The 24,203-nt window shown below is 46.4% G+C and overlaps 1 protein-coding gene across 2 annotated transcripts in view; it reads right to left on the reverse strand.

Moving 5' to 3' along the window:
• The window catches only part of amotl2a (angiomotin like 2a), a 44,053-nt gene extending 21,000 nt beyond the window's left edge, over window positions 1-23,053 (reverse strand). The window contains exons 1-5 of one of the 2 annotated variants that reach the window (XM_073040544.1): window positions 22,346-23,053; window positions 14,375-15,189; window positions 8,519-8,759; window positions 2,268-2,412; window positions 1,294-1,386 (exon numbers count right to left, since the gene is read on the reverse strand). In XM_073040544.1, the coding sequence (XP_072896645.1) occupies window positions 1,294-1,386; window positions 2,268-2,412; window positions 8,519-8,759; window positions 14,375-15,165 (1,270 nt within the window). In that variant the 5' untranslated portion in view covers window positions 15,166-15,189; window positions 22,346-23,053. Of the gene's footprint in view, window positions 1-1,293; window positions 1,387-2,267; window positions 2,413-8,518; window positions 8,760-14,374; window positions 15,190-22,213; window positions 22,280-22,345 lie in introns of those variants that run through there. The other variant, XM_073040545.1, reaches the window with a different exon arrangement.
• Between the last annotated feature and the right edge of the window lie 1,150 nt (window positions 23,054-24,203).

A 24,203-nucleotide genomic window follows, 5' to 3' on the forward strand; every position in this document is an offset into this window, starting at 1 on the left:
AGAAGAGCATTCCACTAGCCTGCCTGGCATCCCTACAGTTCTTTCTTTACATTTGCTGAGCTAATGTGAAGAAGGGGAAAAACTCTACATACAGCTTTTTGTTTTTTGCCTTTTCTGACAGAAGCCTCAAAGAGCTAAAGCTTCAAAATCACCAGTCTGTCTACTCCAACGACAGCCGCTCCATGTGTCCCCTCTTACTTCAATTCTTTTCTTGCTAATCAATCCCAAATGCCAATTGGCCACTACTCACAACTCCTGATCTCTCTGAATGGCTGCTGCTCCTATGAAGCCTTCACCTCTAGCACAGATATCAACAGTGATGAAGTGCTTTGAGAGGTTGGTTATGGCTAGAATCAAATCCTGTCTCAGAAAGGACCTGAACCCATTGCAATTTGCCAGTCACAATAGGTCTACAGTGGATGCAGTCTCATTAGCTCTTCATAGAGCCTTCGATTACCTGCACAATACTAACACTTATGTCAGGCTGCTGTTCATTGACTATAGTTCGGTGTTTAACATAATAATTTTTACTGTTCTGATCAAAAAGCTCCAAAACCTGCTCCTCTGTATCTCCCTCTGCAACTGGATCCTCAACTTCCTCACCAGAAGATGACAGTCTGTGCGGATCAGAAGATCTCCACCTCACTGACGATCAACACTGACGCACCTCAAGGATGTGTGCTTAACCCACTGCTCTACTCTCTCTACACTCATGTCTGTGTGGCTAGGCACAGCTTAAATGCCATCTATAAATTTGCTAATGACACAACTACCATTGGTAGAATTTCAGATAGTGATGAGAGGGCGTACAGAAGCAAGCTAGATCAGCTGGTTGAGTGGTGTTGCAGCAACAACCTTGCACTCAATATTGGTAAGACCAAAGAATTGATTGTGGATTTCAAAAAGGGTAAGATGAGGGCACACACACCAGTCCTCATCAAGGGATCAGACGTGGAGAGAGTGAGCAATTTCAAGTTCCTGGGTGTCAACATCTCAGATGATCTATCCTGGGCCCCTCATTTCGATGCGGCTAAAAAGAAGGCACGACAACAGCTATATTTCATTAGGAGTTTGAAAAGTCTTGCTATGTGATCAAAGATTCTTGCAAATTTCAACAGATGTACCACAGTGAGCATTCTAACTGCTTGCATTATTGTCTGGTATGGGAGGAGTTCCTGATGCACAGGATCAAATTAAGCTGCAGAAAGGTGTGAACTTAGTCAGCTCCATCATTGGCACTGGCTTTCCCATATACAGTTACAAGGTTAACTGAGGTAAATAAGATCATCTTACTTTGAGCGATCAGTTTGCTGAGAATGCTTTGTCCATCCTCTGAGACCTCACACTCCTTGCTGGTCAGCAGTCTGTTGGCAGAACCCAACTTCTCTACATTGGAAACACAAAGCATTGAATTTACAAAGACAAGCAGCAAGTTGCACAAATAACTTGCAAACTACTTCAGGATAATCATCCAGCTCCTTTAACTGAGATGCCCTCCACTCACTACGTTTGCCTCATTAATGTTACAGTCAAAATAAAACATCAGTCAGAATTCTCCAAAGTCCAAAAACAAAGTCGTGTTCTTTGTCAAAATGCCAGATTTTTTCTCCCATTGATTCCTTCAGTATCCTTCAGTTATTTCCCCTTTTAAAAAATCAATGTATTTAGTGATTATAGCATCACCTTATTACAATATTACAGTATTCCACGATTCACACCCTTTATAGTTAATAGCTGCAAGATTTAACACAGTCACCTCTATGCAGAATGCATTCAATTCCCTGTGGTACCACTATTGTACCATAGATACCGTGTGCTCCTTTTCCAAGAACACATGGATACAGATGTAACCCTGGAAGAGGACAGGCAATCAACCTGGCAGAACACTTGACTCCCCACTACCTAGACCCATTATTGGTCACCTCGGCCAGGCCCAGGAACAAGCTGACCAGGAGAATTGTTTTCCAGTTTGGTAGAGTCAACCGCACCACCATTTGGACTCCAAAGCACAGCAGAGAGGCTAGTCTGGCTCATGTGCATTGTACCTTTTGAACATATTGTAGAGCAGCCTACATTATGTTTATGGAATTAACTCAATTAACTTCTTTATTGTTTCATTTTTTGATAAAACTAATGTAATTCTTCTAATTACTCCCCCTGAATGTTTTGATTGCATTTGTTGCTATCTTTACCCTTGTGAATGGTTTAAATGATAACAACATATCCATCGATGATTTCAGATCATATTGGCAGGAACCAAACCCTACCTCTGAGATCACGATTGAAGTCATGAAGCCGTCGAATTTCTCCCTCCATTTTGTTCCTCATTGTTTTTTCCAATGTCTCACGTTTGGCTGATGCCTTCATGAGGTTTTCATAGGCTTCTGAAATCCTCTGGATCTCTCTCTCCAACTGTAAAGTAACCATAGGTGGGTCGATGAGTGAAAGGTAATAAATTAACAGTGTAGAGTGAAGACTTCCCCATTAACAGACAGGGAGAGTAGCAGGCAGACAATAACCATCTTCGGGGGAGGAAACTGGTGATAATTACCTGCAAGGGAGGGGACAAGTGATGGTCACCTGTGAGGAAGGAAATGGGTGATGTTCACTCCTCAAGAATTGAGAAGTAAAGACATTTACGTTGCTGGTCCAGACAAGTTTCTGATCAAAATTATTGCCGCCTAGTAGATTGATGGTGGAGGAATTAGTGATGGCAATGCCAGGTGAAATGTCAAGAGGAAGTGGATAGCCAATTATTAATAAACATACCCACTTCTGATCTTATGCTGAGGATGGTCGGGGTTGGGACATTGCTTGCAGATGTCCTGGAATAAGATTATAAGAGCTAAGATTAAGACTGGCTTTATTTGTCACATGTATATTGAAACTTACAGTGAAATGTCTTGTTTGCGTCGAGGATGTTCTGGCAGCTTGCAAGTATCGCCATGCCTCTGGTGCCACATCGTATGCCCACAACTCACTAACTCTAACCTATACATCTTTGGAATATGGGAGGAAACTGGAGCACCCAGTGGAAACCACCATGGTCATGGTGAGATCATATAAACTCCTTACAGACAGCAGCAGGAATTAATGCTGTAAGGTATTACACTAACCACTATGCCCAGGGATGATGGACTTCTACAACCAACTCCTTTTGTGTGGGTATGACTCTTGACTACTGGTGTCTCTGCCCATTGACCAGTTTCACTTGGGCTCCTGAACATTACTTTCTAAAGCCTTGATGTCAAAGGCAGTGACTCTCACCTTACCTCTGAGGTTCGTGTTGGGATGAAGACTGTGTGAGGTCTGAAGTCAAGTGAACCCAGCAGAACCCAGTATGAGTACTGGTGAAGAGGTTATTGGTGATGTTTGAACAGTAATTAACAGAATGTGGTCCGGAACCATTGTGTTTGCATTTTCCAATATCCCCATTTTTCCTTGTTTATCACACGCAGTGATCGAAGACAATGGTGATGGGATTCCAGAAGGAAGTCGAGATAGCTCAGGTACTTCACACTTCTGGCTGAATTTAGTTACAATTGGGATGAATGGAAACAACCCCCCCCACCCCCCCAACCCCTACCCTGAACAGTGGCTGGATGCTCCTATTGGCTGCTTGTCTAAAAGGATAAACTCAGAATCAAAGCAATCGTTGAAAATGGTCATGTCCCCCAGCAGGGACACACACCACAGGAACTACAGTGCAAGGCATGGACTCGTCTCTCTGAATTTTCTCTGCCTTTTCTATTGATTCTTAGACACCATCAACCTAGTGGTCACATTGTTACAAGAAAGTTATTTGGTTATGAGAAAGTATGCATGATGTTTACCACTTCTAATCCATGATCAATATTAGCATTTTCAATACCAAACAGAGGAAATAATTGGCTGAATTGACCCAGACAAGGATGTGAATGGTTATTTCACAGCTGTAGTCACGCTGATACGCAGCAAGTGAAAGCAACACACTTGAGTTGAGCAGGGTCTGGTTGAACTGTTTACTGTTTCAATCAGCGCGCGCTTTAAATACCCGCTCCTAGCATCCCCCGCTCTCTGTGGCGCGGAAGTGACGTCGGTTTCCAGGCCGAGGTCTGCCCCGCACTCAGAACCTTCTCGGATGCTGCTGGCTGCGGACTTGCCCGCGACTGTTGGAGCCGGTTTGCTTGCCCCGTTGGCGAGCTGCCACATGACCCCCCCCCACCTCAGAACTGGCGCTAGGAGGTGCAGAACCCACAGCCTGCACACTGTTAGTTCTTTTAGGTGGCCGGCTTCATCGTCATGGGGGTGGCACCGTAGCCCAGCGTTCAAGGTCTAGATGCGCCGGTTTGAGATGGTCAATGGTAAAAATCTCTTCACGACCGCCGATGTCGAGAACGCAGGTCGTCCCATTATGGCGCAGCACCTTGTAGGGTCCTTTGTATGGTTGCTGCAGGGGTGGTATGTGCGTGCCCCAGCAAACGAAAACGTACTTGCTCTGTTGTAGGTCCTTGGGCACGAAAGAGGGTGTTGTTCCATGAGGGGACATCAGGACTGGGGCAAGTGTTCCAAGCCGCTTCCGGAGTTTAGTTAGGACCGTCATAGGTGTGTCCTCCTGGCCACGGGGTGCTGGCACAAACTCACCAGGAACTGTGAGCGGGGCACCGTAAACAAGTTCGGCCGATGATGCGGCCAGGTCCTCCTTGGGTGCTGTGCGGATGCCAAGCAGCATCCAGAGGAGTTTGTCAACCCAGTCTGGCCCTGGGAGGCGTGCCATCAGGGCTGACTTCAAGTGCCTGTGGAAACGTTCCACCAGGCCGTTGGACTGCGGGGGTAAGTAGTCATTCGGTGGAGCTGGGTTCCGAGGAGTTGTGCCAGTGTAGATCACAAAGCCGATGTGAACTGCACACCCCTGTCTGAAGTGACATGGGCTGGGAGTCTGAACCGTGCCACCCAGGTGGTAATCAGGGCTCTGGCACATGTCACCGTGGCCGTGTCAGCTTCCGGCCACCTCGTGAACCCATCCACCGTGGTGAACAGGTATCTCGCTCCTCTTGAAACCGGCAGTGGGCCCCTCACGTGCCTCTGGATTTTGGAGGTTTGACAGTGCGTGCATGTCCTGGCCCAGTGCCCGAACTGCTTGCGTAGGCCGTGCCACACAAACCTGTCTGCGATCAGCCAGATGGTCGCCCGGATGGAAGGGTGGGCTAAACCGTGCAAGGCGTCGAAAATGTGCCACCTCCAAGCGGTTGGGACAATGGGCCGCGGTTGCCTGGCAGACACATTGCAAGGAGCTCATTACCTTCGGGCCCAATGGGTATGTCTTCGAGGCGGACGGAGTCCTGAGACTGCGGTTCAGTACGCCAGCATCTCGCTGTCCAGTCGTTGCGCCTTCGCTAACGCCACATAATCCACCCCCGGAGACAGAGAGTGCACTGATTGGACGGAGGTGCGTGACAGCGTGTCGGCTACCACGTTGCTCTTCCCGGAGATGTGTTTGATCGTGGTGGTAAACTCCGAGATGTACGACAGGTGATGTTGCTGGTGGCCTGACCATGGGTCCAACACTTCGGCAAACGCGAAAGTGAGGGGCTTGTGGTCTGTGAAGACCGTGAACTCCCTCCCTTCCAGGAAATACCTGAAGTGCCGGATGGCAAGGTACAGGGCCAGCAGCTCCCTGTCGAAAGCGCTGTACTTAAATTCCGGGGGTCGTAGGTGCTGGCTGAAAATGGCGAGCGGTTTCCACTGGCCTTCGATGAGCTGCTCGAGCTCGCCGCCAACTGCCGTGTCAGAGACATCCACAGAGAGGGCAGTGGGGACGTCAAGCCGGTGGGGGGGGGGGGGGGGGTGGGACCAGGAGCGTGGTGTTTGCTAACATGTTCTTGGCTTGTTTGAAAGCCGCCGTCGCCTCCTCTGTCCAGGTGACCTCTTTGACCTTGCCGGACATCAAGCCGAAAAGGGGCCGCATGATCCGGGCTGCTGAGGGCAGGAAACAGTGGTAAAAGTTAACCATCCCAACAAATTCCTGCAGGCCTTTAACAGTGCTGGGTATGGCGTATCGGCGGATGGCTTCAACTTTTGCTGGCAGTGGAACAGCTCCATGGCAGTCGATCCGGTGCCCCAAGAAGTCGATAGCGGGTAGGCCGAACTCGCACAGCGGGGTTGATAGCCAGGCCGTAGTCGCTTAGGCGGCGGCAGAGCAGGCGTAGATGTGCTAGATGTTCCTGGCAGGAGCGGCTGGTGATAAGTATGTCATCCAGGTAGACGAACAGAAAGTCCAGATCTCGCCCTACTGCGTCCATCAGGTGCTGGAACAGCATCCTTAGGAACTCGAACAGGCCAAAGGGGGTAATGAGGGCCGTCTTGGGTACATCATCTGGCTGGACTGGAATCTGATGATACCCTCGGACCAGGTCAATCTTCAAAAAGAACTGGGCCTCTGCTTGCTCGAACTGGACTAGGGGTTGAGTGGTCCAGAAGGTTGGCAGTTTAAGGGAAACTGCATTCTGCAGAGCCGAGTCGTTCATGCTGGGTCCAAATGCCGTTGGACCGTCGGGGTCACCAATGTAGTCGTGCTGATACGCAACAAGTGACACACTGAGTCGAGCAGGGTCTGGTTGAACTGTTCACTGTTTCAATCAGTGCGCACTTAAGTACCCACTCCCAGCATCCCCCGCTCTCTGCAGGGCGGAAGTGACGTCGGTTTCCAGGCCAAGTTCTGCCCCGCACTCAGAGCTTTCTCGGATGCTGCTGGCTGCGGACTTGCCCGCGACTGTTGGAGCCGGTTCGCTTGCCCCGTTGGCGAGCCGCCACAGAGCCAACATTACAAAACCTTTTGCTTATGATGGTTATAGTAAATCATCAGTAAAAACAATAAACAAAAGTGCTTAAAATCATAAAGTTAAACGGGGTTTACAACCCAAAGTCAACGCTTGATATGTACTCCATTATTTTACAGATTGCACACTTGCAGGCAAGAAATCACAATAAAAAGTGAAGCAATGGTTCTACAGTTTGGGAAATGACTTCCATTGTTAATTTAACATCTAAAATGAAGAACAACAATTGGTTTTCAGACTCACTGGCATTGAATCCAGAAGAAGCCTTCCATTAACCCAGCCAAGATCAGCTGGGATGCTAGTGTCTGCATTAATCACAGACTTGCTGCTAAGACCCAACTGAGCATGATAAAACTTGTCCATTCCCATGATCTACAAAGGAACTCCAAATATTCCACCAAAGGCAAAAGTATGTGAACATTCACGTGGAGCCAGGCCCTCTTTTTAACCCATCAGCAGGTTTCCTGGTACCTGATGTAAACGCAAATGAAAGACGCTCATTCATGTGAAAAGCAACAACTGCTGAAATCCTCCTCAAATCCCAGTATCTTTTATTACTTAAGCATTATAGCCAAAGCCAGCAACAGAAGTTTAAGGGTGTCAGGGTAACAGCAAATTTATAGTTACAGCTGTCACGTTTATTATAGAGTAGCTGAAACAATTTTGTCTGAGTTAGTGCATATTGTTTATCAGGAACAATGATCGCACACACACACACACACACACACACACACACACACACACACACACACACACACACACACACACACACACACACACACACACACACACACACACACACACACACACACACACACACACACACACACACACGGTCTGCAACTGTTTGGGGCCTCCTTCTCATTGGACTGTGACTTTGCTCAGTTGACCATGTGTGACAACTGATGTATACTGCCCATCCCACCTGAGAATAGTTGATGAACAGGCACTTCCCACTGTTTAGAAAAGGAACAGAAGCCCTAATTTTCAGCCTGAAGGGGCTGCTTAAGGAGCAGGATTACATCTCAAAATGGAGCCTCTCAGCTTACACATGCCCATATTCCCTATTATGGGAAGTTTGGGAAGAGCTGAACAACTATCCGTAAGGCTTTTGGGACATTCATTGGCCTTGTTACCCTCTACCATCAGGACTGGTCCAACAATGACAGCAATGAGAGCAATGAGAACTCTACCCCTTTGACCTTTCCTCAACAGATAAAACCACCCTTCTTTACACCAATGTAAAACTGGAGGATTACGGCACTATTATGGTGATCTAATAACTGCCACCATTTTAGCTATCGTGGCCATGATTATCCAGCATCTATTGAATTGGAGTATGTACCAGATGCTTTATACTCAAGTCTCCAATTAAGAAAGGGGTGGTAGAAGTAAACAGCGTGACTTCAACCAAATGTCAAGACAGCCAAGGCCAATGTCATGCACATATGGCCTAGGGCAAGGAGGGACCACTTTTGAAGAAACTCCCTTGTCCAGGTCACAGGTAAAATCCTAAAAAGGGAGAATGTTCTCACCACCTCACCTTCTGACTCCAAATGCACAAATGCTAGTGTGCTTGTGAATCCAGAGCTGATTCCTCAGCCAGACAAGGACTCCATACCTAAAACCCACAACTATTCAAACAATGCTTCATGTCCCAGGGCCCAATGCCAAGCAGAAATACAAACATTCCTTCTTACCTTCTGGATTTTGACTGACTTTTCAGTATGTCCATCCAGCTCCTTCCGTAAGTTTTCATTTTCCTTCAGCAACATCTCCACCATTTGCTGGGCACGGTTAATCAGTGCCACATGGTCCACTGGTACAATGTGGGTGCTGTCACATGGAGCTCCAGTGAAAGATACATCCTCCATTTGTGTTGAGGCCAAGAGGCTGTGTTTCTGCTGCTGGGTGGGATGTGATACCTCAAACTGAGTCACCCTGAGTAAAACAATGGCACAAACACACAATGTCATGTCACAATGGGTTCATTACTCTGGAATGTCACTTTGCATTCCATGGCCTCAGCTTCCTTGTTTGCTTCAATGTTTAGCTTAGGGCTCAACAACACAGGTTTCACTTGAAACAAAATCCTTGACTGAATTAATACAGCGGATTGCATTCTTTAAATAACCCAAGTAGTGAAACCAGAACAGTAAGAACCTGAAAGTGTCAAAGCAAAATTGTAAATGTTATTGAATGATGACAGTGGGAAGGGGAAACACTCGAAAACCACCGAATAACGTAAAAATATTCTCAACCAGATAACCAGCATTATCCTTAAATCTTTGGCATCGCTGTTTGTGCAAAGATGGTTAACCACTTTGACAAGTTAAAGCAATTTATTCATGAGAAGAATACGCAACATTAGCTATTTCAAAGAAGTAAGCAGAGTTCTTATGTACAGGACATTCTTTTGAGATGAAGTCAAGCAAGACGATCATGCTGTCCCAGCCGTTTGTGGGTGACATAAAAGCCAGTGTGCCTTTAACATTACAGACTGTGGGTTCCTCTCAACCTCCTACTGAGGCACCCTTATATTCCTTCCACATCCCCATAAACCTCTCCGATTCTAACACTCACTTACATACCAGGGGCCATTTACACTGACCAATTACCCCACTGACTCACACATCTTAGGGAAGTGGATTGAAACCCACAGTCCTTTGGAGAATGTGCAAGCTCCACACAGTGCTTGAGGTCAAGATGGAACCATGGTTGCTGAGCTGTGAGGCAGTGACCTTGTGCTATCTACTGCTGATCATCCATTACACTCTAAATAAACGGAAGTAGTCATTGCTTATGTTATCTGGCTCCATGTCATTGATATGCTTTTGTGAAACACTGAACAGTTTGTTATATTGACAGAGCTACACGTATAAAGCATGGTCCTGAGCCTGGTGTGGCTCCCAGCTGTGAGAGGTCACAGAGCTACAACAGACTTTTATTTGTCCAACAGCAGATGGTTCTCCAATAAACACAGAGCACATACCAGATTTCCTAGGGTACTATAGCACCACAGAACAAGTGAATGCTGACTTCTAGCCTGAGGGCAAGAGAGCGAGAGACTTGCAAATGCACTGCCTGGCACAGAAAACAGAAGGTGACATGCATTTGCAGCCCCTCTCTTACTGACTGGATCTCCCTTGGCAAATTCATTGTTTCCTGCCATGAGAAAAATGTAAGTTACACACCTCAGAATATGACCAGATACACATCAGTGTGGTTTGTTGTACTGTAACAGTCCTGAGATCCCACTGACACACAGTCATTGTTTACAGAGGACTTTGATGAACTTATTTTAATTAAATATTACAGCATGCATACAGGCAGAATGACTCTGTAGCTATTGAAACTGATCATGTTTTTGTCTTCAGTAGAATAGATCTTTGAACAGGTTCATTTGAATTCATTTGAATGGTTCATATGAAGCACATATCCTATGCCTTCAATAAACAAGTAAGATTTTGTTTCTATTTCTTAAATGGCTCCCATTGATATAGAAAGAGGAACTCAACTTAAGCATCTTCTAAAACCCACACAGAATACCTAAGAAGACCTGCAGAGCATAAAACTTAGCCTGCTTGCTCATTTCACTGGGAAGACCAGCTTTCTTTATGCTTCATTTACATTTTTTTTATTTGGTGCAAGGCTCAAGTTCCACAATACTTCACTTTTTTTGTATTCCTTCAAACTATCATTTAGTAACCAAAATGCAGGAAGGCATGGCAGAAAGCGGAGACTGAAAAGAAAATCACTACCTTAAGGAAACTTTTTGAACTATACAATTACTTAGAGATGGGCCAGTTAGGAGAGACTACTGACGTGACATCTGTATGGATGCTGAGAGTGAGAACAAATGTTAGAAATAACCTTTTGCTCTTGCAAGTTGGCTGAGGCCAGACAGAAAGTTAGCAAGTAATTATCAATAATCTATCAATAATAATAGTAACTCTCAATAATAGTAAATTGAAACAGCAGCACACATTCCTGAACTATTGTCCAGTAATGGTAATTGTTCAATCATCTCATCCAGTATCTCCTCCTCGATCACCCGTTAGTGAAAATATTCCCAGCTATTCCCTTTGTTCTGAATGCAACGCAGCAAAAAAAAAGAATTGGGAGATGGATCCTGCCATGGCAGGCACAATGAAGGATTAAAGTGAGTGTGCCTTTATTCCAGGTCCTGATGGTGATATTCAAGATGGCATCAGCGATCAGCAGCAGCTTTCTGTGGGCTGCAGAAAATTGTTCCAAAATTCCTCTTAAATATACTTCTTTTGAATTGCTTTTGCTGCAATCTGCAGCCTGGGAATTTCCTCTTAACAACAGAGTTTTAAATCACATCAACGACCTCACAATGGACTGAAAAATCTGGACCAATCAGGAGCAGTGCCTTTAAGGCACATCACCATGGCTGAAAACGAAGCAGAAGGGGCGACTACAAGCCAGGATGAAACACAGAGGGAATGAGGCCTTGTCTACCCAGTGAATGTGCAGTCACTGGAGAATAAAACTGATGATCTGAAGACAAGACAGCTGTATCAAAGGCAGATGAGAAACATCTACATTGTTTGCTGTATCAAGACTTGGTTATCTGCTGACATGCTGGACACAGCAGTCAGACCTGATGGATTTACGATTTTCAGAATAGACCAAACTACGGACTCTGGTAAGGCAAAGGGAGGAGGCGTATGTTTCATAATCAATTCCATTGGTGCTCTGACATGGTAGTTTTGTCGAACTCGTGCTCCCCCTTGGCACACCTAATAGTCAAAAGCCGTCTGTTGCATTTGACTCAAGAGTTCTCAGCCAAGACCCTGATAGTACTTATATACCACAATGCTGCACGATGTCATCGCCAAACGAGAAGCGGCCCATCCTGACACATTTCAAATTACAGATGGAGACTTCAACCAAGCCTGTTTGAAGAAAACGCTGCCTAATTATCACCAGCATATAAGCTGCAGCAGCAGGGGACCCCATATACTAGATCACTGCTTAACTAAGATGAGGAATGCCTACCATTCCTTGTCCAGATCATATTCTGGCAAATTGGCTGTCCTCCTCCTAACTGCAAACAGGCAGAGTCAAAAAACCAAGACTCCAGAGCTCAGAGGCAGAGGAATGATTACAGGATTGCTTTGAGACAGTAGACTAGGCCATGGTCATCTGGAGATCTGAATGAATACACCAGGGATGTAACAGATTTTATTAAACAGCTGTAGATGAGAGTGTCCCCACTAAGTCATTCAGTCTTCTCCAATCAGAAGCACTGTATGAACCATGAGATCTGAACTTTGCTGAGGACCAGATCAGAGACATTCAAGTCTGGAGACCAAGAAAGCTACAAGAGGTGCAGGTGCAATCTCCAGAAAGCCATTGCATGGGCGAAATGGAGATTCCAGACCACACTTGAATCAACAAGAGACATTCCCTGCTGTGGCAGAGCTTGAAAGTTATCACCGCCCTCAAAGTAAAATCAAGTGACATGGGAGGCAGCAGGGTTTCGCTTCCAGTTAGCTCAATGTCCTCTATGCTCACTTTGACTGAAAGATCATGGAGGAACCATCGCAAATCTCCGCATCTCTCAATGACCCTTTGATCTCAGTATCTGAAGCTCACATGCCTTCAGGAGGGTGAATCTAAGGAAAACGTCCAGACAGGGTGGGATACCTGGCCAAGTACCAAAGACCAGTGCTGATCAACTGGCCGGTGTGTTCACTGAGATCTTTAACCTCTCACTTTGGCAGTGTGTGGTACCCACCTGCTTCAAGCAGGCTTCAATCATACCGGTGCCTAAGAAAGGTGTAGTGACCTGCCTCAATCACCCCGTGGCACTTGCATTCACAGTGATGAAGTGTTTTGAGAGGCTGGTGATGAAACATATCAGCTCCTGCCTGAGAGGTGACTTAAATCCACTCCAATTTGCCTACTGGAGAAGCAGGTCCACAGCAGATGCTGTCTCTCTGGCTCTTCACTCAATCTGGGAACATCTGGACAGCAAAGATGCATACACCAGGATGCTCTTTATCAATTACAGCTCAGCATTCAATACCATCATCCCCTCAAAATTAATCAATAATCTCCAAGACCTTGGACTCAATACCTCCTGGACTTCCTCACTTTCAGACCCAGTCATTTCAGATTGGCAACAACATCTCCTCCACAATCTCCATCAGCACAGGAGCACCACAGGGCTGTGTACTTAGCGCTCTGCTCTACTCACTTTACACAGCTAAGCACAGCTCCAACACCATATACAAGTTTGCTGATGACACCACTGTTGTGGGCAGAATCAAAGGTGGTGATGAATCAGCACACAGGAGGGAGATTGAAAATCTGGCTGTGGAGTCATAACAACCTCTCACTCAATGTCAACAAAACCGAGGAATGGATTGTAGACTTCAGGAGGAGGAAACCAGAGTTCCATGAGCCATTCCTCATCAGTGGATCAGAGGTGGAGAGAGTCAGCACTGCTGGGTGTTACTGTTTCAGCCAACCTGTCCTGGACCCAGCATGTAAGTGCAATTGTGAAGAAAGCACAGCAGTGCCTCTAGTTCCTCAGAAATCTGCAGAGCTTCAGCATGACATCCAAAACTTTGACAAACTTCTATAGATGTGTACTGGAGAGTGTATTGACTGGCTGCATCATGGCCTGGGATGGAAACACCAATGCCTTTGTATGGAAAATCTTACAAACGGTAGTGGATTTGGCTCAGTATATCACAGGTAAAGTCCTTCCAACCATTGAGCACATGAACATGAAACATCATCAGAGATCCCCATCACCCAGGCCTTGCTCTTTTCTCACTATTGCCGTCAGGTAGAAGGTATAAAGGTCTCAGGGCTCACACTACCAGGTTCAAGAACAGTTACTACCCGTCAACTATCAAGCTCTTGAACAAAAGATGATAACTACACTCACTTGCTCATCCATTGAGATGTTGCCACAACCAAGGATCACATTCTAATGACTCTTTATCTTGTTATCTCATTATGTATTACAATTATTTATATTTGCATTTGCACAGCTTGTTGTCTTCTGCACTCTAGTTGATCTTTCATTGAAGATGCTACAGTTACTATTTTATAGATTTGCAGAGTATGCCTTCAGGAATATGAATCTCAGGGTTGTATATGATGATATAATGTACTTTGATAATAGAATTTTACTTTGAACCTTGAACTTTGAGTAACTTGGCATCTCCTTCATGATCTCCTTTCCTTCTTTTTGCACCCCTCAACATTATATCCCCATGTTTTGACCCTGGAGTAAGGGTTTTGGAAAAAGCCCTCACACATAAAGGCTAATTTGGTCTTGCTGGGCACCTATACCTTTCCTTCCAATCTCTCTGGATAGTAACTGGAGCTGAGGCCTGCTCCTTTGCATCTCCCTGTCATGTAACACTGCAAGGCCATTTTTATCAGCTGCTAACCCAGCATGGAGCTGGGATGACATCAGAGACCTTGGGCACTTTGTGATGTGATCCCAACCGTTCCACCTCCGCTGGCTCAGAGACTGATTTTAGTGATGAAATTTACAGTATAGTTACCTGGGAGACTGTTCTTGAGCGCTGTAGCCACGCCTGTTGGTGTTGAGGTGCTGTCTGTCAGAGCATGGAGTGGGGCCTTCATCATTGAGGTGCTGCTGGGAATGAGGGTGTATGGGAGCAGCTGCCTTTGCATGAAAGGGGTATTCTGGAGGAGGCCCACGGTGCTCCACAGACTGGATGTGCCCCTGGCACCCTGACACCACTGGTAGCTTGTGGCGTTTCGAAAGCTGGGGGAAACTGTGTGAAGAGCTCATGGTGGTTGGAGTTTTGGGCCCATTCCTCTCCAGAGAAAGCTGCATCAGCCTCTCGCTGAGGGAGCGCACATGCTCGTGCTTCAGATCTTTGAGGGCATTGCTGTGAAGGTTCTGGTGGGCTCTGCCTTGGGTTGAGGCTGAGTGTGTTTCAGTGGCCACGTTAAAGCCTGAGTCAGTGGGCAGCTGCTGCCGCCTGTGCCCGGCCAGGAACTGGGACTGGGCTTTTGCCTCCTCGTAGGATGGCAGTGCCTCCCCATTTAGCTGCATCTGCTGTAGCCGATGAAGGAGGTTCTCCGAGTGTGTGAAGTCTCCCTGGTGCTCCTGACCCTGTGGCTCCTGTCGCGTAGAGTGCTGAACGATGTGACACTCCTCTTGTGTAAGGCTCTCCAGTGAAGAGCGGGGACTGCCTGTCCCAACCCTCATCGCCTGCTGTTGGATGGCCAGCAGTGCCCGGTTGTCCGTCAGGTTCCCATAGCGCAGCTGCTCCTGGATGAGCCGGTGGAGCACCGTACCTGATGAGTCTTCTGCAGTCCGCATCCTGCCTCAGCTCTGGAATCGATTCTGAAAAACAAAACAGGCCAATGAGGTTCATGGACCACTTCATAGGGACCTTACCTGTGGACAATGGCACACAGGCCCCGATGTACAGAGATATCAGCACACACAGGGCACAGAGATGTCACTGCACACAGGCCCCAGAGATATCAGTGCACACAGGCCCCAGAGATATCAGTGCACACAGGGCCCAGAGATATCAGTGCACACAGGGCCCAGAGATGTCACTGCACACAGGCCCCAGCGATGTCAGTGCATACAGGCCCCAGAGATATCAGTGCACACAGGCCCCAGAGATATCAGTGCAAACAGGCCCCACACAAAGGTATCAGTGCAAATAGGCCCCACACAGAGATATCAGTGCACACAGGCCCCAGAGAAATCGGAGCACACAGGTCCCACACAGAGGGATCAGTGAACACAGGTCCCACACAGAGGGATCAGTGTACACAGGTCTCACACAGAGGGATCAGTGCACACAGGCCCCACACAGAGATATCAGTGCACACCAGCCTCATAAAGAGGGATCAGTGCACACAGGGCCCAGAGATGTCAGTGCACACAGGCCCCAGAGATATCAGTGCACACAGGCCCCACACAGAGATATCAGTGCACACAGGCCCCACACAGAGGTATCAGTGCAAACAGGCCCCACACAGAGATATCAGTGCACACAGGCCCCAGAGAAATCGGAGCACACAGGTCCCACACAGAGGGATCAGTGAACACAGGTCCCACACAGAGGTATCAGTGCACACAGGCCCCACACAGAGATATCAGTGCACACAGGCCCCAGAGATATCAGTACACACAGGCCCCAGAGAGATCAGAGCACACAGGCCCCAGAGAAATCGGAGCACACAGGCCCCAGAGATATCGGTGCACACAGACCCCAGAGATATCAGTACACACAGGCCCCACACAGAGATATCAGTGCACACAGGCCCCACAGAGGTATCAGTGCACACAGGCCCCACACAGAGATATCAGTGCACACAGGCCCCACACAGAGGTATCAGTGCAAACAGGCCCCACACAGAGATATCAGTGCACACAGGCCCCAGAGAAATCGGAGCACACAGGTCCCACACAGAGGGATCAGTGAACACAGGTCCCACACAGAGGGATCAGTGTACACAGGTCTCACACAGAGGGATCAGTGCACACAGGCCCCACACAGAGATATCAGTGCACACCAGCCTCATACAGAGGGATCAGTGCACACAGGGCCCAGAGATGTCAGTGCACACAGGCCCCAGAGATATCAGTGCACACAGGCCCCACACAGAGGTATCAGTGCACACAGGCCCCACACAGAGATATCAGAGCACACAGGCCCCAGAGATATCAGTACACACAGGCCCCAGAGATATCGGTGCACACAGACCCCAGAGATATCAGTACACACAGGCCCCACACAGAGATATCAGTGCACACAGGCCCCACAGAGGTATCAGTGCACACAGGCCCCACACAGAGGTATCAGTGCACACCAGCCTCATACAGAGGGATCAGTGCACACCAGCCTCATACAGAGGGATCAGTGCACACAGGGCCCAGAGATGTCAGTGCACACAGGGCCCAGAGATGTCAGTGCACACAGGCCCCAGCGATGTCAGTGCACACAGGCCCCAAAGATATCAGTGCACACAGGCCCCAGAGATATCAGTGCACACAGGCCCCACACAGAGATATCAGTGCACACAGGCCCCACACAGAGGTATCAGTGCAAACAGGCCCCACACAGAGATATCAGTGCACACAGGCCCCAGAGATATCAGTACACACAGGCCCCAGAGAAATCGGAGCACACAGGCCCCAGTGAAATTGGAGCACACAGGCCCCAGAGAAATCGGAGCACACAGGCCCCAGAGAAATCGGAGCACACAGGCCCCAGAGAAATCGGAGCACACAGGCCCCAGAGATATTGGTGCACACAGACCCCAGAGATATCAGTACACACAGGCCCCACACAGAGATATCAGTGCACACAGGCCCCACACAGAGGGATCAGTTAACACAGGCCCCACACAGAGATATCAGTGCACACCGACCTCATACAGAGATATCAATGCATACAGGCCCCAGAGATAACAGTGCACGAAGGCCCCATACAGAGATATCAGTGCACATATGCCCCACACAGAGGGATCAGTGCACACAGGCCCCACACAGAGGGATCAGTGAACACAAGCCCCATACAGAGGGATCAGTGAACACAGGCCCCATACAGAGGGATCAGTGCACACAGGTTCCACACAGAGGGATCAGTGCATAAAGGTCCCACACAGAGGGATCCGTGCACACAGGCCCCACAGAGATATCAGTGCACACCGGCCTCATACAGAGGGATCAGTGCACACAGGCCCCAGAGATAACAGTGCACAAAGGCCCCACACAGATATATCAGTGCACAGGCCCCAATACACATTTGGCCATTTTACACTGAGGGTCTAGGAGGAGTCAGCCTGTGCTCCCCACCTAATGTCCATAGACTCTTCTACCAGTGTGCAAATTCTGTCAATATTAACAAATATACTCAAAGAGTGAGCAACTACATTCCTGCGGGAGACAAGCAATTCAAGATTTACAAGACTTCTACCTGGGGACAATTACCCTGTAGTTAGCTCTAGCTTCTAGGTCTGAATATGTGTCTCTTCAGCCAGAGGACAATGTAAGGTTAATAAAATGGATTAGGGGAGGATTAGTGTAAAATTGTGTTTGACAGCTCAATTGGCCAAATGGCCTGTTTCAATGCTATTATCTCTCACTATCCCCCTTGTCCTCCAGCTTCTTCTAAACATTGGTGAGGTCAGCCAGCCTCAACCGTATCCCTACTCAGGGGATCAGGATTGTAAGAATCTGTCCCATTGACTCAAAGGCCAGATTATTTTTATTTCAGAGTTGTTTCATAGAACCGTAAGATCAGCACTCTGTATTTATCGCTGAGGCACTGAAAGCTCTGAATGAGTCATTTAATTACTCCACTCTCCCAATTTCTCTTGGTTTAGGGAGAAGAATAAAGGTAACTTACTTCCATTATGCTATCTGGTATATCATCTCTTCTGATTACCTATGGTAACCTTACAAAGGAGGAAGTGCAAGGAAGTGTATGAACCATGCATTTCCAGATTGTCTTGCAAGGAGAGGTCAAGCAAAAGAGAACCCGAGCACTTTAGAAAGATGAGAGGTGATCTCTATGAAGTAAGGACCTTACAGAGATGTTCTTTCCCATTGCTGAGAAGTCCAGGCTCTGGCAACAATCTCTAATTAGCTTGGCTATTCATGAAAGATAAGAATTTCTCATCCAGAGGTGTTAACCTGTGGAGTTCTCTGTCCACAATGGATATAGAAGCTCAGTGATCAATCAATGTTTTAATTACTGAGGGAATCAAGAGGTTTGGAGTTCGTGGCTTCAGAAGATGAGGGGCAATTGTTGGAGGAGGGAAAGATGAATGACCTCCTTCTGTTTCTCATGTTTTGATTTTCTTTCCAAGGGTCTTGCAAACATCCTGTTTCTAAATCCCAATGTTCATGCCTGTTGAATATTACTGTTCAATCCATTTCCTCAGCCTTTTCAGACCATGCATTCAACAGCACAACTCAAGGAATAAAGAAGCACTGCTTTGGCCAATGATCTGATTCTGCTAGTTTATGGTCACCCACCCTGCTCTCTGCAAGGAAACAGCTTCTTATTCACTCTATCAAAACCCTTCATTACTTTGAGCATCTGTTATTAAATTTTACTCAACTTTTCTTGAAGAGCCCCAGCCACTCCAAGTGTTCCTCGTAATGGAACAATCCAAGACCGTTACTCCTCTATATTTAACGATGATATCTACAGCAATGGTTGCTTTGTAAAGTTAACCATAGGAATTTAATTCTGAGAGTGACTAGAACTGTTGTGAAATTACACCTGAGTTCAGGGTAACTACAAACAGTCCAAGTATAATCTATGGAAGGCCACTGTGAGAGTGAAAAGAAAGTTCTGTGTGAAATCAGAGGCAGAATTGGATGCACAATAGATGTGGTAGGGATTGTGGCCTTCTCTTCCTTTAAGGTGGAACCTAATGGCACGTATGGCAGTGATGCTTCACTCTCCAATGAGCTCAATGCCCTTGATACATGCTTTGAAACGGAGAGTAACTACATCTGTGCGAACATCCAGTGACTCTATGACTTCTGTCCTGGAGAATGATGTCAAAACAGACCCTTGAAAAGCATCAGGCCCTGATAATTTACCTAGCTGGGTACTGCAAACCTGAGTTAATTAACTAACGGGAGTGTTCAAAGACATCTTCAATCAGTCTAATGTTCCACCCACCCATTTCAAAAGGGCAGCACTTATAATGGTAGCCAGTCGAGCAGGAAAAGTTGCATCAAAAACTATGGAAAGCTAGTACTCAAATCTACTGTAATGAAGTGCTTTAAAACATTGGTTATGTCCATAATTAACTCCTGCTTGAGCAAGGACCTGGACCCACAGTAATTTGTCCATCGCCACAGGAGATCTACAGTAGACAATATTTCACTGGGTCTCAGGCTGCACATATAGATTACAGTTTGACAGAAATGGGAACAGGCAGGGAATAGGAAGATAAGGACAATGTGCAGTTTAAATTGGAATTATTATTGGCTCAAACATGGTGTGCTGGGCTGTACTGTTCCAGGTTGTTTTACATTCTTTCTTCCAAGAAAAATGCCACAATAAAATTTAGCAGCACCGGACATTCCGAAGTCTCTGCCAGGTCACTGCTGCACTGAAGAACCTCCCTGGAAGTTGCCTCTCCCTCAAGTCTCCACCTCCATGTTTTATCATCATCAGATAATGACATGAATTTGAGGAATGCAAGGCATTAAGCCAGTAGGATGGTGAAGGAAGAGCTGAAGGAATTAGACTGAGCACACATTAGTCTGAACACCCTACAGGAAATTCCAACTATAAAATGCCAAGAATGAGAACCAAATCTCACAATTTTTTTTCTACTAGTTTCAACGATGAAGACCATCTGCATTTCATCTTCCTCACTTTTTCTACTGTTAAAAGCTTTCCCTCACAACATCTTCTGTTGTTTTTGTTCAGCCACCACCAGCTGGAAAGAGGATCAAAGCAATTGCAACATTTGAGTGCAAATAATCTTGATTTATGAAAGGATGTGTGTAATATAGAATTTACCAATGAAACCATTAATTTGGGATGCTTAGGAGTGAAAAGAACCCAACTTTTATTTCTCTACTGGATCTGGGGTCTGGTTTTATGCATTTTTATAGCATGTGCCCTTTGCATTCTTTGCTGCAAGAAGTACACAATGTGTACGTAGATTCTAATTAATTAGCATTTCTAACCACTTGAATATACATTCACAGGAAAAGCTATTGCTCCCAAAATACATTTATAGTAATGTAAATCTGTCCATAATTATGTGGGTACACAAATCCCCTCCACTGGGAACCATTCCTTCTCAGTTGAGTCTGATTACCCTGAATATTGCCACTGAAAAAAACCAGAAGACTTATGAAAGGAGATACATTCCTGAAGTTTTCCAAAACAAAGGCTCATTCACCTTCCAGCAGAATCCCATGGCAGGCCACACATTCCAATGCAACATGAAAACACCTCAGACTACTGCTCTGGAGCCTGATCACCTGCCAGCCAGCCAAAATAGCTATTAAATATCTTTGAATTTAAAATACCTTCTCCCTATCTATTCCACAAAGAATTCTAGATCTGCACATGAGTAAACATTCTTCAGATGAACATCACAGAATTTCTGAGCCTTCAATACCAGGAGGGTAAAGTCATTAAGTAAAAGGAGAAATCATAATTATGTTCTCCGTGAGCTTCTTTTAAGCAAGATTCATTATTGATTTAATTTTTTGTAATCCTCAACTAACATGCATGTTCAGTGTGAATACTTAATATGACCACTAACATCTCTAAGTTAAGCAGTTACAAAAAGAATATCTAATCTATAATGTTTGTTATAAAGCATGGTAAAATGGGAGACAGTTTGATATTGGGTAACGTCAGCAATATTGTTAATATTTCCTAGTCCACACCATTTTACTTAAACTATATGACGTAGAGTCATTGAGCAACACAACACAGATAAAGAGTCTTCAGCCCAACAAATCCACCTAGCTAGTACGAATGTTGTTTTCCCCATATCCCTCCAGGACCCCCCCCCCCCCCCCGGTTCTTCTTCAATGACACTTTGGCAGTTTGTTCCATGCACTCACCACCCTGTGTGTGTAAAACTTGTCCTTCGGGTCCCTTTTAAATCATTCCCCTCTCACCCTAAATCCATGTCTCCTAGATTGGCACTCCGCTACCCTGGGGAAGTCAGTGCATCTTATCTGTGCCTCTCATAAACTTGAACATTTCTGTAAGATCGCCCGTCTTTCTCCCTCCTTCCAAGGAATGAAGAACTAGACTGGCCAATCTCTCCCAATATCTCAGTCCCCGTAGTCCTGGCAATATTTAGTCAATCTTTTGTACAACACCGTGACAAAAACTGCACAAAGTACTCCATGTGGCCTCATTAGTGATTATACAAAATAATGTCCCAACTCCAATTCTCGTTGCCCTGGCTGATAAAGGCAGCGCGCTAAACATCGTTTTCACCGCCCTTCTACCTGTAACGCCGCTTTCCACGATTACTTTCCAATTTCCGAGTTACTACTACGTGGGACTATTTTGTAACTTACGTTTCAAGAGGAATTAGCTACAGTATGCAATATTTGCCAACACGCGGTTAACTTTTATAACTTGCAATATTTAAGGATCTAGAATCGCTCCCCGTTCGGTCGGCGCACATTAGAATCTGCAGTCTTCCCTATCCCTTTCAGTAATTCCTCCAGCCACCGCTTTCACTTGGTATATTTTCGTCCACTGACATCATTTGCCAGCGAGAAAAAGCGCAGAGCGGAAAATCTGCGGAGAAGGGACACCGGGAGAAGAATCACTCGGTTCCAACAAGTACCCATTTTCACGGTTCCCGGGGGACTCTTCTATCAAAAGTCTGATTACCCGCGGGGACAATCTGTAAAACTTCCCCAAGTAGATTGTATAGTCCAGTAAAGTTGGTGGATCACGTTAGGACTCGGACGTTGTCCAGCGGAGGAATTCGATCACGATAACGAAACACGAGCTCTGTCTCACCTTGTAACAGTAGCGTAGGGAGCGGAGAGGACGGAGCGCACTACCCGTGCGCTTTCCAGCTGAAGAATAACTGCGTTCCGACGTGTGCCGGGGAGCGAGGCGCAGCTGGAATGCCAGGAATGCGGAGCTACGTGTTCCTCTGTCTATCAAAGCGGGCGGGGCTGAACCTGCAGGGGGCACACGTCGCACTACGGCAGAAGAGAACCTGGGTGAGAGGGTGACTGGAAAGTCTCTCCACGGGTTGTGCATGGCTTGGGAAACTCCCCACAGAGGCAGCCTGAGCCTCCGAAAACCGAACTCTCTTCCTCTGCTCTCGTTTGTGCGGGAGCACTCGGCGGCTCTTCGCAATAAGAGGTCTAACAAGATCTGGGCAACGTTTGTGGAACTTTGGGGGAAAAAACACCTTTCAACTTGGTAGGAGGAGAACGTTTTCGGAGTTCTTGATTAATCGATAGAATACTATCTCCGAAGCTAGGCACTGTGATCTGTGTGGAAGAACACCCATTAGCCTCTGAACAAGATTTTTAAATCTCTCGCCAAGACAAAGAACTCTGCCTTTCTACATTTCCGAGAAAATAGAAGATCTCTTATCTTTACAATCCTTCGGCCATGCTTTCTTCCGATGAACTGGTCTGTCCACAACCCCCGAAGCCTCCCTGCATTCTCGTCACAATTCATTCCGCCACCCGCTTTGCATCATTAACAACCTTCATCCAAATCAATGACTTCGGGACCGAACTGAGGCTCCTAAAACCCTAACTGATCACCGCCTTCCAAACTGAAAATAACCCACTTAATCCTGTTCTCTGTGTTTAATTGTCTATTAATAATTAACAATATATTATTCTGAATTCTATTTGCAGTAATTTTGATTTACAATTTCTGGTGTGCAAACTTTTCGAAGAATTTAGCATTGATTCGTTTCCCCATGTACTCTTATCAGTTATATCTTAAAAAAACATACAGATCTGTCAGACATGATTCTAAATCCATGCAGACTCTTCCCAAACCTATATGTCATATCTGCCTCCACAACCACTCCTACAGCGAATTCTAGGCAGCTGCCACTCTCTGAGTAAAATGTTTGTCCCACAAGTCTCCTTTCAACTTTAGTATTAGACATTTCAACAATGGGAAAAAGATATCAGTTTTCTACTCTATCATAGAAGCATAGAAAATCTACAGCAGAATACAGGCCCTTCGGCCCACAAAGTTGTGCTGAACACGTCCTTACCAAAGAAATTACTAGGCTTACCTGTAGCCCTCTATTTTTCTAAGCTCCATGTACTTACCTAAAAGCTTCTTAAAAGACCCTATCATATCCACCTCCACCACTGTTGCCAGCAGCCCATTCCATGCACTCACCACTCTCCAAGTAAAAAACTTACCCCTGACATCTCCTGTGTACCCACTCCCCAGCACCTTAAACCTGTGTCCTCTTGTGGCAGCCATTTCAGCCCTGGGAAAAAGCCTCTGACTATCCACATGATCAATGCCTCTCATCATCTTGTACATCTTTATCAGGTCACCTCTCATCCTCCTTCACTCCAAAGGAGAAAAGGCCGAGTTCACTCAACCCATTCTCATAAGGCATGCTCCCCAATCCAGGCAACATCCTTGTAAATCTCCTTTGCACCCTTTCTATGGCTTCCACAACCTTCCTGTAGTGAGGCGACCAGAACTGAGCACAGTACTGCAAGTGGGGTCTGACCAGGGTCCTATATAGCTGCAACATTACCTCTCGGCTCTTAAATTCAATTCCACGATTGATGAAGGCCAATACACTATACGCCTTCTTAACCACAGAGTCAACCTGCGCAGCTGCTTTGAGTGTCCTATGGACTCGGACCCCAATCCC

The sequence above is a fragment of the Hemitrygon akajei genome, chromosome 3, assembly GCF_048418815.1.
Source record: "Hemitrygon akajei chromosome 3, sHemAka1.3, whole genome shotgun sequence".
NCBI classification, from domain to species: domain Eukaryota; kingdom Metazoa; phylum Chordata; class Chondrichthyes; order Myliobatiformes; family Dasyatidae; genus Hemitrygon; species Hemitrygon akajei.